The sequence below is a fragment of the Centrocercus urophasianus genome, unplaced genomic scaffold (assembly GCF_019232065.1).
Source record: "Centrocercus urophasianus isolate 14NV4802_14NV808 unplaced genomic scaffold, USGS_Curo_1.0 seq_10, whole genome shotgun sequence".
NCBI classification, from domain to species: Eukaryota; Metazoa; Chordata; class Aves; order Galliformes; family Phasianidae; genus Centrocercus; species Centrocercus urophasianus.
In genome coordinates this window covers 38,638,488-38,651,819 of record NW_024884142.1, presented here as the reverse complement: position 1 = coordinate 38,651,819, position 13,332 = coordinate 38,638,488, and the positions used below count along the sequence as shown (strand labels likewise).

General features: G+C 44.3%; 1 protein-coding gene across 4 annotated transcripts in view; it reads left to right on the top strand.

Annotated features, from left to right (window-relative positions):
* Positions 1–13,332, top strand: part of FYN (FYN proto-oncogene, Src family tyrosine kinase) — a 127,848-nt gene that overhangs the window by 109,109 nt on the left and 5,407 nt on the right. For all 4 annotated transcript variants that reach the window (XM_042818987.1, XM_042818963.1, XM_042818977.1 and 1 more), the window contains exons 11-13: positions 791–867; positions 965–1,118; positions 9,221–9,352. In XM_042818987.1, coding sequence (XP_042674921.1) covers positions 791–867; positions 965–1,118; positions 9,221–9,352 — 363 coding nt within the window. The remainder of the gene's footprint in view (positions 1–790; positions 868–964; positions 1,119–9,220; positions 9,353–13,332) is intronic.

Genomic DNA, 13,332 nt, shown 5'->3' with positions numbered 1-13,332 from the left:
CACTGAGCTTGTTTAAAGGAGACTGCCACACTTCTCTGTTTAAGTAAAAGATTGTGAAGCTGCAGATTTTTAAAAGCTACAGGGAGCCTCCTTGCTTTCCTTCTCATGTGGAAGTTATGTGCATATTGCTTTTGCTAAAATCACTTCCATTTGACCTGTTTGGTCTTCTCTAGTTTTGCATAGTGGTCTTCTAAAATTCATAGTTTGTGCCATAGCTAGTTGTTTGTTGCCTAGAGAAGGATGGCTACAAATAGTGTGGTTACTAATTTTCTAAGGAAAATTAGTCTCTTAATGCTAGCACATTTAGACTTACCAGGCTTCAAGCTGACCTTTCTTTTGGAGAAGGTTGAGCCAGGATCTGACTTTTTCCATAGCTTGTGAGGCTTGGAACCAGGCTGACACTTTTTAGTGAGCTGAGGCCTTTAGAGAGCAGCAAGTATGCAGTTTCAAAGAGCACTGGAAATGTGAGGAAAAATCAGCTTTCTTAGTAACAATCAGGAAAATTAAAAACAACTTTCTTTTCCCTACAGTTTTCTTTAGATAGTGACATAGACTTCTGCAAGCCAATCTTACAGCCGGCTGAAACAAGTACAGTAGGAGAATTTTGAAATACCAGTTTTTTTGTTTGCTTGTTTTGTGTTCTTTTGTTGGTTTTTTTTTTTTCTGAGACTGTCCACTTGAACTCAAAGCACCGTTGTATTTAATATTGCACATATCGTTGCACCTCCAACCTGATGAATAGCCATTGTTTCCCTAACATTTCTGTATTGTGTCATCTCTGCATTTACAGGGAGCTTGCTAGATTTCTTAAAAGATGGAGAAGGAAGAGCTCTGAAGCTACCAAACTTAGTGGACATGGCAGCTCAGGTCTGTGTTCAGAGTGTTGAGCACTTACGTGTGCATGTTTCAAAGCTCACAGATGTTTGAGTTCCTTTTAACATGCACGTGATTGCGTTTTACACAGGTGGCTGCAGGAATGGCATATATTGAACGAATGAATTACATACACAGAGATCTGCGATCTGCAAACATTCTGGTGGGGAATGGACTAATATGCAAGATTGCTGACTTTGGATTAGCAAGGCTGATCGAAGACAATGAGTATACAGCAAGACAAGGTAGGTGCAACAACAGGAATAGAACTGAGCGTTGTTTTTCTGACAGGAGAACATCATTTTAAAAAACTCTCTCTCCTGTGCTTTGGAGTTGCTTTCATAAATCCTGAAGTCATATTATGTGCTAGTCCAGAAAACTCCACTGCTGAAGGCACATCCTGTGTAGGATATCTGAACAGTTGTCTTTGTTTTATTTTGGTCAGTTTTTAAGGGAAAAATAATGAATGGGAGCACAGGTGGGTGAAGTGACAGTAATGGTGAGGTCCTAGTGGTGCCACAACAAGGCTGATACTTTACTTACCACGCTAGAAAGCCTGAATAGAACAAGCCAACATTGCTGTGCTATTCTTATTTTCTTTATTTTGACTGGTCAAAGAAATCTGGGAATCATGTTTTCATGCAGTAGATCTGTCTCTCTGAGAACTTAGAAAGTTACTTTAACAGGAAAGCCATTTTCCAGCTCTACATAGAATGCTGGGCACCACTGATAACTGATAGGCTATAAAAACAAATCAAATAGTGTTGTAGCTTTTTAAAAAAGCATGTGTGCGTGTGTTCAGACTGAACCATGACACAGCCTCTTTGTAGTTAGTTGTTCTTTACAAGTCACGCTTGGTTGTCAGATGTTGATCCAAGTTTGCAGAACTACAGTTTTGTTCTCTTTCTGCTGGCAGAACACTGGTAATGCTTGCTTAATATGTGTCAGTAAATACCACTCTGTCCATTCTCAGTTCTGAAGCCAGAGACTGCCTCATTAGACTGTGTTTCATGACTGTGTTTCATGTCATCAGAAAGCAAAGGTTAGCTAAATGCACCTTCATAACCTACACGTACTCCTTCCTATTGCAAGATTTTTCTCTTAACTGAAGTCCCTTTTATTAGCAGATTAACTATTAGGAAAGAGCTAACCTCTTCCTGTAACTTTCAAGTGCTGACAGAATGAGACAGTTTCCAGAGAGCAGGCGTGCTCCCATTGATCACAACCCTCTTAATTGCTCTCAGCAGCACCTAGCCACAGGGATGGGGGAGTGCAAGCTGCATCCACGCTAACAGTTGCTGGCTTCATTCAGGAGGCAAGCCCTGATTATTTTGTGGAGGTCCTTAAGGAACATGTTGTAGGTACTAATGCAGAGTTAACTGCTACTGAGTGGAACCTGAGGGTGAGAATTGCTCCTTGCTTGCAAAAATAGCTTCATGTCGCTCCCGCTAGAGTAATAACAGTGCAAGCTCTGCTGGACAGAAAACTGCCTCCTGGCCCCTCCCCTCTGCAAAACAAGAAGGGTTTATCTTGAAAAAGGCAGCCAGATCCAGTCTGTAAAATGGCTTTGAAACTGTTTTCTATAGTATCTCCATTTTTGTCTGTTTTACTGCCATGCCTTTTGTTCCCTTTGGAAACGGCCCAATGTATAGTTTGACATGACTAATTATTTGTTTGAATAGACAAGTATGTAACCTACTTCTGGCCAAATCTCTTCAAGCCCATGATCCCTAGGAAATCCTCTGATGACCTGTTTGCTTCCTGGTTTAAATCTCTCAAATAGTTTTGCTCTCTTTACGTGTTAGAAATCCTTGAAAACCTGCATGAGCGACGGTGAGGAAAAGCTCAGATTGTTTAAGACAATAAGTTATTGATTTTTGATGGGAAATCTTCGAGCTGCAGAAAGTAAAATGGCAGGACTAGCAGGGAGAGGGACCATAGTGGTAGACATGTCTTACCCTTCTTTCACTGTGAAATCTCTTATGTCATGGAAAATGCAGCTAGGAAAGGCCTGGCATTCAACCTGTGGCACTGACACTGAGGAGACCTGACTCCAGTGTGCATGGTACTGTCTTGTGGTGCACGTGGGGAGAAGTCACTCAAATTTGTTCATACTTCAAGGCAATGGACCGTACTTCTTCCCTGTACTGAGGTCAGGCTGAACTCCTTCGGAGCCACCGAGGACTTTGGAATGGGGACCCAAAGAGTTGCAATCACAGACGTCTTGTAGAAATGTTTCCCCCCATTCAGTAACGATTTTTTCACCCTTTCTTAATTGGTAACTTGTTTTTGAGAGGAGTGCACTTCTGGCCATGCAACCTATTCTCAATTTACTTTTCATTGCAGTTCATCTGGCTTCCAAGGCAGGCGGGCAGCCAGGGTTGAGCCTAGGACCTTTAATTTATCGAGGAAGAAACGCAGCTTCTAAAATGCCACTGGAATTTTTCTCTTAAGTGAAATTCAATCCTGTTTGTTCAGTTCGGCTTCGGTTTTGAGCACTGCTTGGTGGCGACCACAGTATCAGAAGGAAACGGTTGTCTTTGCTTGTTTCCCATGACCTATTACTTCAGCCTCTGAGGGGATGCATCTGGGGACCATTCTGTTTATCTGGCTGACCGCTGCTTCACTGGGAATTCTGACATGGGAGGAGAACCTGGCTGGCGGAGGGAAGGGGGTGGGGAGTGCTGTAGACTGGCAGCTCCTGTGGGAGAGAGGAAATGTCTTGCCTTATGAAATCTGAAGATTAAAGCCTTTGGTCACTCTCTCTGCAGCAGTCTTCCTCCTCATGGCTTGTAAGTGAGTTAGCAGGGAGCTTGTTGTCAGTCTGGGGAAGGGCTGGCTTTCTCCGGCCTCACTTGATCTCCGGCTCCCTTCCCCCACTGTCACTTCTGCCTCCGATTAAATATTTTGAAAGGAAACAGATGGGGATGCTTTGAGCTCCAGAGGGTTAGAGTGCAGGATTCCTGAACCTGTGTGGTTATTACTCAGCCTGGTGGTAATGTTTTACCGACCGGTTTATTTTCTTTTTGGTTTGAACAAAAGAGGTCTGACTGCTCCTGATTTAAGAGAGGTAAATAAAAAGCAGTTTGTTGTCTGCACTGCCATTCTCAGCAATTGGCAGGAAGGAAAGAGACAGTCACACCGCTAATGATTTAAAGTGTGTGACCAGCAGCTATATGCTGCCATTAAATAATACACACCAAAAAAAGTTCTTGGCTTGTAATGAACATTTGGCTCCTCTTACTCTTAGAGGAAGTGAGTAATCAAAGGGAAAAAAGCATGCTATTAAAGTGACGCCCATTTTAAAGGCTATGGCAGTGAGCTTACTGCAGTCCACCCCATCAGGGTTTGGTCCTTCTGGCTGTTGCTGTTGCAACATCTTTTTCCCCCACACTGCATTGGGCATATTCTGTGTTGTGTGCTTCCGAAGAGATTATGCCTGTGTTAGCCTTGCAGAGCAACCCCTGGCATTCTTGGTGCTCTGTGGGATGGAGAGAAACTTCTCCTCACCCGCACGCACAGGATTCACCATGCAGCTCTGCTACCCTGCTCTGATCTGGTTTGCAGCTCTGCAGGGTCTGGGCCAAGCACATGGCTTTGTTGTGCTGAGTGCTCCATGGAGCTGCTGGGGAAGAGCTGTTACTATTCAAAGCTGTAGCAACTGATACAAATTTAAATTGCCTTAATACAAAAAGAGCATTTATTTTCCAGGCAATGTTTCTACTGCATTCACTGGCAGGGCTTGCAGTAATGCTGCTCCAAGCACACATGAAACATTAAGAATCTTTCTGATGCCTTCCAGACAAGTCAGGTCTATTCTGGGAGCTCTCGTACATGTTTGTAAACTTTTGGATCACTTTTGCCTCCTCAGTGCTTAGAAATATCTCCTTCCTGCCTTGCTCAGAAACCAGTGATGCTTCTTATTTTTGTTTCCTAGAAAATAGCAGGCACTGTTTCCCTCTGCCACTCTCTCCCTGGGCTTACCACTTGTCAATTGATCGGGTGCTGGTGTTGGCAATTGGTTGCACCACCAGCTGCAGCTCCGGGAGCTTTGTCCTCACTCAGTGCCGAAGAGCAGGCAGGAGGGGACAGCTCCTGCTTCTCAGCAGCAGCCCCAGATCCTGGAGGGGTAGCAGAGGTGCCTTCTGCCCCCCAGCAAGGAGCTTCGCAGGGTCGGGGGAGGGCTAGGGCTGTGTTTGGGCCCACCCGCAGTTGTACCTCTCGTTCCCCGATTCCTGGGGAGGGTCAGCCTGGGGAACCTGCCTCTGGCTCCTGATGTTTTGCCATGCTTGTAATTTCACGTTAATTCTCACAGCACAAAAAATGCAATTGCGCGGTTCCTCCCACACAGCACACCCCATCGCCTACCAAGGCTGACTCGTTTCCTGTTACATGCTTACTTCAGCATTTCAGTTTTACCCTTTGTAGCCTTCTCTTTTCAGCTTTGGGAGCAATGTGGTGCTGAGTTGTGCTCCCCAGCTGCTCAGTCAGGGGTTCCCATACTCATAGATTCTGGCACTGGGTGTGCTGGGCTTGATTTGCAGCTTCATATCATTTCTAGGAAATGCAGCAGTGACTCTGGGGCATTAATTGCAGAGCTTTCTGGTTCGTCGAGATTGAGATCTGAACACCTGAGCTGCGAGGGATTTTCTCAGGCATCAGAAGAAACCATGCTAGGAGCTGCATTTGGTGTTGCTCAGTTATCTCTGCCCTCTCTGCTCCTTATCACAAAGCCTTACTTGGGGCTGAGGAGAACCTGAAGCAGCAGCAGAAGCTGCTTCCTTTAGCTCACAAGCCCCCAGGTACGAGTACTGGGCAGAGCAGCGCTTGGGCTCACAGAAGTGCCCTTGGGCAGGGCCAGCACCTGACCTTGCATCGTGCCTGAAGCCTTGGTGTGCTGCACGGCCATGCAGAACAGAAACCCAAAAAAAGACTTTTCCCTTGCTGAAATGTTTCAAAAAGGCATGGAGATAAAAGCCACAGAAGAAGATCTTGCTCTGGGGCAAAGACAGGCTATCCTGACCTAGGAATGTGGTGTGAGAGCAATTTGTACAGACAGAGTTACTGACCTGCTAGTAATACAGTGTGTTCCAGCAAAAAATAAAGAGAGAAATCCCTCCCAGCAATGTAAAATCTGCCTTGAAAGTGGCAGATAGGCTGCACTGTCAGCTGGGGTAATTTGGCTTATCAGATTTATTAGCATGCTTGTCACTAATATGCATTTTATCTGGTGATCTGATGCTGTAATTTGCATGACATATGGAGTCAGCATATTCAATAAGCTGGGCTGGGGCTGCTTTTCCTAACCACCATGCTGGGGACAGGGCAAGTGCAGGGGCTGTGCCTGCCTGCCAGGAGCCATGCTGAGCAAGGGGAGCAGCAATTTGGCTTCAGAGTGGTGCTCAAAACATTTTGTGGTTTTTGTGTTTCCAAAGAAGTGCCCTGTGTTTGCAAGGCAAGGGGTCCATTTACTCAAAGTGTTGGTGTGATGGGCTCCTGCTCGCTGCATCAGGCAATGATGCCAGCTGTTTGAGCTCCTATGCAAGCACGTGTATCTTGTGGTGGTGCTCAGAGGGTTCCTTACACTTTGCCGTTGCCTCTCCTTGTTCTAAGCAAGCTGTGTGTGATCTTTTAGGTTTATGGCAGTGTGTGCATTAAAACTACAGCTGTGAGAACTGGCACATCCTACCTGGTTTCCACTTTCCCTTAATTAGGGATCTATTATACAAGTTTGCTATGGGATGCTCTTGGACCATCTGGTCTCCAGCATGCCTTGCAGGGCTAGAAAACCAGGAGTCAGTTGGCCTCTCTGCCAACCTCTCCTTCCTCTCCTCCCCATCTATGTCTTCAAACCGAGGTTCAGGAAACACTGCAAAGAATACAGACTGTGATTTATGTATAAATTGGTCTAGATAGGACCCCTGATGTAGAGGCAACATAGCAATGTAACAAGTAGTTACCCTGCCACCAGAAAAATCAAAAGCATAAATTGTTTGTCTTCTCCAGCAGTGGGGCTTACATTGCTCTAGCTCTCAGTAAAAATGATATGCTGGAATTGTGCCTTCCCTTCTCACCTATTTTCCTATCTTCCCATGACCCCTCAATATACCATAGAGTCACCTCCTCATGCCACAACAGCAGCAGGGTGAAAACACTGGGGCAGTTGGCCTCAAAGGAGACTAAAGAGATTTCTTTAATCCAAAGATGAGTTTTTTAATGCTGTCTTTCTATCTGAGTGCCAAGAACAGGGTCACGGAATAGCTGAAGTTGGACCTCTGAATGAAGGTCATCTGGTTCAGCTGGGAAGCAAAAGGTGTCAGCCTTTCAGGGAAACACAGCTGATCAAAAACAAAAAACAAAAAGGAGAAAAAGAAGAAAGAAGGAAAGAAATTGTTGAATAAATTATGTGCAACAAGTGAACAAGCAAGCCTTCAGGCTTGGTCATCTCACATGTGATCAGACCCTGTCCAGGCTTTCCGGCTTCATTCAGTTAGAATAGTATTTGTGTGCTATCCCAGCTGCAACGTGTGTGAGGACAGAGGGACATTAGTCCTCATGTTCATGACATGCCTGCAGATTTAAGGAACTTGACCTGCAGTTACATGCAGCCTGCAAGTTTTCTGGGGATTGGAAAGTGTTGTGTAGCCCCAGGATATGCCAGTCCCAGCTCATCCAGTACCATAGGGCTACCAGTGCTGTCAGGCCACGGTCAAGGACAGAGTTCCAGAGATGGCAAGCTGCAGAGACCTCAGACATCACAGCCCAGATGGACTTTAAGAGAAGAGGTTCTGTAAATTTTGAGTCTAATCTATACCAAGATTATTCCCATGAAGTTTTAGCTGGGGAAACTAAGGACAAAGCTGAGCACAAGAATAGTAGCTCCAGCAGATCAGCTAACATAAAGGCTACATATGAGGCAGGCTGTTTGAAAGTGAAGAGACACCCACAAATCCTTCAGCACCTTGGCAAATTCAACCACTGATGTGCTGATGCTTAACTAGCCTTATGTCCCTAACTTCAGGCATTAGGGATTTGAAGCTTTCTTTATCTTACATCTTTTTATATAGAAGGACTTACATGAGCATCAGCAGTTTTCACTAGAAAAAAAGGTATTTGTTCCTGCGTAATATTGTCTCTTAGGATCAATTATATGTAGTGTAGGAAAAAAAGTTATCACATTTAATGTTTTACTAAGTAAGGGAATGAGAATTGCCACGTCTGCTTTGTACTCTTGGTCCAACCCAGATTGCAGCATAGAGTAGAAGTACAGAGCATCAAGCACTGGATGTGGTAGAGGAATGGTGTCAGCAGGGAACTGTAAACAGTGCCATAACTTAATTCCCTGAAAGCCATTTGTCCATGTTACAATTTCCACACTCATCCTGAAAGCTAAAGGAGCTTTTATGAGGGGGTGGTGAGAAGTCAAAGTCAGTATGCTTCAAAATTTGAGTGTCGCTAGGGATCCACAGTAAGCAATGCAACTCTTCTGCCTTTATGTTAATACAAGGCACCAGGGAAATGATTGCGTATTTTTTCTTACATGCTACGACTTAATTATTACCACAAGACTTTTCTTTAAAGTCACACTGAAAATATTTTCCCTAAGAAAACAGTAAATGATCAGAAAAGCAAATAAATCAGAGTTTAAAGGCTTGTTATCTTACCATCCTTACCACAATTGGATCCTGCAAGCCCTGATGATGGATGAGCACATTAGGCTGCACGTATTTAAGGCACTACAGTCTTCAGTGCCAGGAGTTGAAAGTACACTGTCAAGTTATAAATCACAGGCCACAGTTGTGCCTTGACATCATTGCACTCCAAGCATCTCGAGTAGCAATCTTATATTTTAATCCTTGCATGTTTCTAATGAAATATTATGTTTGTCTTTAATTTATGTTTTTACTGTGTTTGTTTGTTTTGCATTTTGCTGAGCTTGAGCAGGGAAACCGGGACGTACATTTGTAATAAATCTCACTTCTATTCAACATGCTGTGACATGCAAACATCACAGGGAAATGTTGATTTGAAACATTTTGGGAGAACGAATTTCTGTTTTATTGAGCTTATTGGATTTTGTGCCATTTTTCTTATATAAAACTTCAAATCTGAATTAAAATCTTAGCCCTCTCTTGGGACAAACCCACCCTTGCCTGCTAAGACTTTCTTTTTGCCCTACACATTCCACCCAACTGTCCTCTGGGAGCATACTCCATGGAGCTGTTTGTTAATACTTGCTTCTTCACCCTGCAAGTGTTGCAGAACAAAGCAGTCGCCTGCAGACTGGTGCTTTGGGTGCTTTGTTTCCATCACTATTCTATTTAAGACTCATTTCTTCTTTCACTAGGTGCAAAGTTTCCCATTAAATGGACTGCACCAGAAGCAGCATTGTATGGAAGGTTCACAATCAAGTCGGATGTGTGGTCTTTTGGGATCCTACTGACAGAGCTGGTAACAAAAGGGAGAGTGCCATACCCAGGTAAGAAAACCATCCGAGCCCTGCATCACTGGGGGAGAAGAGTGGGAATGAGCCATATGGTTAAAGTGGAATGTGTGCTTATTGTCATTGGGCTCAAAGGAGGATGGTTATCATGCAGAAGTTCTGTGTATGCTTGGAAGGAAGTGGTCGTGACTGAAAGCCAGTGAGTATTGGTCATGAACAAGAGGACAGGAAATCCAGTGTACTTGTTTCTATGTTTTTAATTGTTTTCAATTAATTTACTTTCTATCAAAATATTGAAAGCAAGGTAAAACAACTGCATACCAGAAAAGCATTCTCCACATTTGCATTCCCTTTAAAATACCAACTAACTCCCAGAATAGCATTACTGTATTTCTTCTGTCAGTCTGGTTCTGTACAAGGTCTGGTGACTGTCTGAATGTCTGGCATTACCAAATCTCCTTTTTACATACTCTTAAATTTCAATCCTTTTGTTAGACATGGGTGGAAAGGAAAGAAAAAATAGTGTGCAGGCCAGAGCTCACGGCAGGGTCAGAGAGGGGCCAGGTTCTCTGCATGGGGGAACCAGAGGCCCCATGACTCTTTGTTGAAAGACTGCCAAGTATCCCATGGATTAAGATTTGTAGCCAGGGTGATTGGATCTGCCTGTGCAGAACGAGCTTTGCCTTCTGCTGCCTCCTCTGAAAACTGTGGACATTCAGGTGAAGAGGAAGGAGGTAAGGAGAAAGCAGTGTGTTACATGGAAAAGAATTTAATCCCTTCATTTGCTTGATACTAATAACAGCATCTAGCTGCATTTTTACTTCTTAGAAACCTTGGCTGTGTGCATTGCAGCTGATTTAGTGGAAAATGTCCTAGAGTGTTTTCAGTTTGCCAGTCTTGCCGCTATCAAGCAGTCAGGCCTATACATCAAATACAGCAGGAAAAGCATCAAGGTGGAGTTCAATTTATCCTTTTGTATTTCATGCCACTTCAGAAAGCTGAGCTCAGCAAATTTGAACTCCCAGAGTTTTTAGAGAAATTTCATCTTTTCTAGCTCCTAGGAGCCAGCAGCTGATAATTGAGAAGGAAATATGGGAACTGGAAGGCTGTTCATGATCAGCAGTGAATTTTACAATGACTGGCAGAGAGCAGCTTAGCAAAGCTGTGACTGTGCCAAGAGAATGAAGGAACAGAAAGAGAGGTTATGTGTTTCTGTGGGGTAGATGAATCCCTTTGCCCCACAGTTCCCTGAATGGTTGAAAAACAGTGTTGCCTCTGCACAGTGTCGGTGTCTGGGACAAAGGTCTTCTTGCTGTGTGGATTATCAGCAGTGGCTCGGGGAACAGTGATTTTCAGTAATGAGGGTTAAATGAACAGTTGAGGACTGAATGCAAAGGTCAAAGATAGAAAGAAGATGTGTAAGGCTTTGCTGCCAAGGCGTTGCTTCTCTAGGGTGAGCGGAGATCCTGGGTGGATGCAGGAAGAGGATGCTTCTGGTCAGTACTAGCAGAATGGATGTCAAAGGGCTCTCGCCAGCTAGGGCAGAGTTAAGGCTAGTTTGGGTTTTTTTTTGTGGAGTTCTACATTTATGGGGCAGCAATGCATAGTGACTTGTCTGTTATCACATGCATGAGTGTAGATACAAACACACACAGGAAATAATACTATTGTAGGCAAAAGTGACTTTCTGAGCCCTTTGTTAGCTCACAGGTCCATAATTGAACACTGTGTTAGCCAGGTCAGTAGAGGATAGATACATTTCCCAAGTGCTCATTTTTCTCCCTGTGGGAGAAGGAGGCCACTGGATGTGCACTTAAGTGCTTGTAATATATGACTTCTTGTTGGATCTATGACAGAACTCTCAGGCCTGGTCTGTGTCCTGAAAATGCGGACAGTTTTATTACATGGCAGCCTGAACACTTCAAAGACAACTAGCAGTGTTTCTCCTCTTCTAGCACTGTCCTGCCCCTTCATCCCACACTGCATAAAGCCCTCACACACTGAAAATCCTTCCGATTCATTCTCCCCCAGATACGCTAGAATGGCATCAAGTAGCTAAATCAACTTTTTGTGACTTACGTGGCACAGAGTTGATAATTCATAGAATCACAGAATCACAGAATCCTTGGAGTTGGAAGGGATCTCTGAAAGCCATCTAGTCCAACTGCAGTGAACAGGGACACCGCAGCTAGATCAGGTTGTCAAGGGACTGATCCAGCCTCACCTTAGAAGTCTCCAGGGATGGAGCATCAACTACATCTCTAGGCAACCTGTTCCAGTGCCTCACCACCCTCACTGTAAGAGATTTTTTTTTCACCAGCTGGTCATATGGTCATGTACTTCCTAGGTTACACCTTGCCTGAGCTCTACACTAGGCTTCTTCCCCCTTACCACGGCTTCTGCTTCTGCTCAGCCAGGCCGTAAGCATTCTGGTGATCACCATCACTCCCTCCCTGTCAGCTTCCCCTAAGGTTTTTCCTGCCTTCACGTCAAGGCTTGCATGAGAAGGAAGAGACGGGTGTTCAACCACCCCAAGAGGCAGGACTGAGCCCTATTGTGACCACCAATAGGATCTGAGGGAATGGCTGTGTCAGGAGAAGAGATGAGGAAAAGATTCTTCACCAGAGGGTGATTACGGCCCCAAGCTGCCAGAATTCAAGCAGCATTTGGACAGCACTCTCAGACACAGCGCTTGAATTTTGGGTGGTCCTGTGTGGAGCCAGGTGCTGGACTTGAAGGATCTCGTGAGCCCTTTCCAACTCAGGATATTTTGTAATTCTGTGCTTCTGTCGTGCACCCCAATTCTGAGATAGTAACTGTGCCTCCAGGGCACAGTACCTCATACCTTGAAGAATCAGGCATTGTTTTAAGCTTATGTAGGAGGGAGAAGGACATCAAGGAGGATACAGGGAGAAGGCAGGCAGTTTCTAGGAGGGGAACAGGACTAGTGAGTGGAGCGGGACTTGGCATTCATTCTCTTCCAGGTTTCAGCCAGATGAATGACCTCTTTTTGGAAGAGAGGCCAGAGCAGAGGTAGGACACATGAACAATAAAGATTTTACTGGCAGAGGTGAACATCAGGCTGGAGTTCATGATCCAGCATTGCTCGCTGACCTTATAGCTCCCACAGGAAAGACTGACCAGGCCTGTTTCTCTATCAGTGGACATAATGATAATGGACTGCTGTAATAACACTGCTTTCTCATTCTTCTCACAAGACAGCACAGTCGTTCTGGGTGTTGAGGTTCTATTTTCACTACCATGGTAGGGAAGTAAAAGCTGGATATGTGCAAAAGAGGAGCCAAGTTTAAAAAGTCATCTGCTTAGTAAACCATTTTCATTTTGTTTCTTTCTCTTTCCACAAATTTCTCTCGGATCTTAGTATCTTTTTAATGGAGTTTAAGACTAGGAGGCTGCATTTCTCAAGCAGTAGTCAGAATTTGATTTTATTTTTATTTGATGTTATCTTTTGCATAGGCAACATTTTCAGCTGCACTAAACAAGCATCTTTGAACTCACCCCTTGTTTTTTGCTGCGCTTGTCACAGCAAAAGCATTTATGTTTTATGTCCAGTGTGACAGCAACCATGATAGTATACGTATTGCTGTCTCCAGCCAGTTGGTCTTTGAGTTTGGACTCCAAGCAAGGCTGCAGGTCATGGGGAGCTGCATTCAGCCTCCTCATCACTGCAGAAGTTTGGAGCCAGAAGGGTTGGGCCAAGCACACATCACTGACCCAGTGTGATGGGTGCCATCGTCATGAGTGGTAGATAAGAACTCGAGGGAGGTGTGTACTCAGCACATCACACAGATAAGCTTTGGTGGGTTTCTGTGTAAGCAGGAAAGCTCAACTCACAAATGCTGCAGCTCAAAGTTGCAATTCTTATTGCAAGCAAATAATACTTTATTTAAAACAATGATTAAAAAAAGATTTTGATAGCCTTGATTTGTGGGCGTTTTGAACGTGAGAAGTATTTGGGGAATTTCAGGCCTTAATTTTTAGATGCTGTCCAGGGA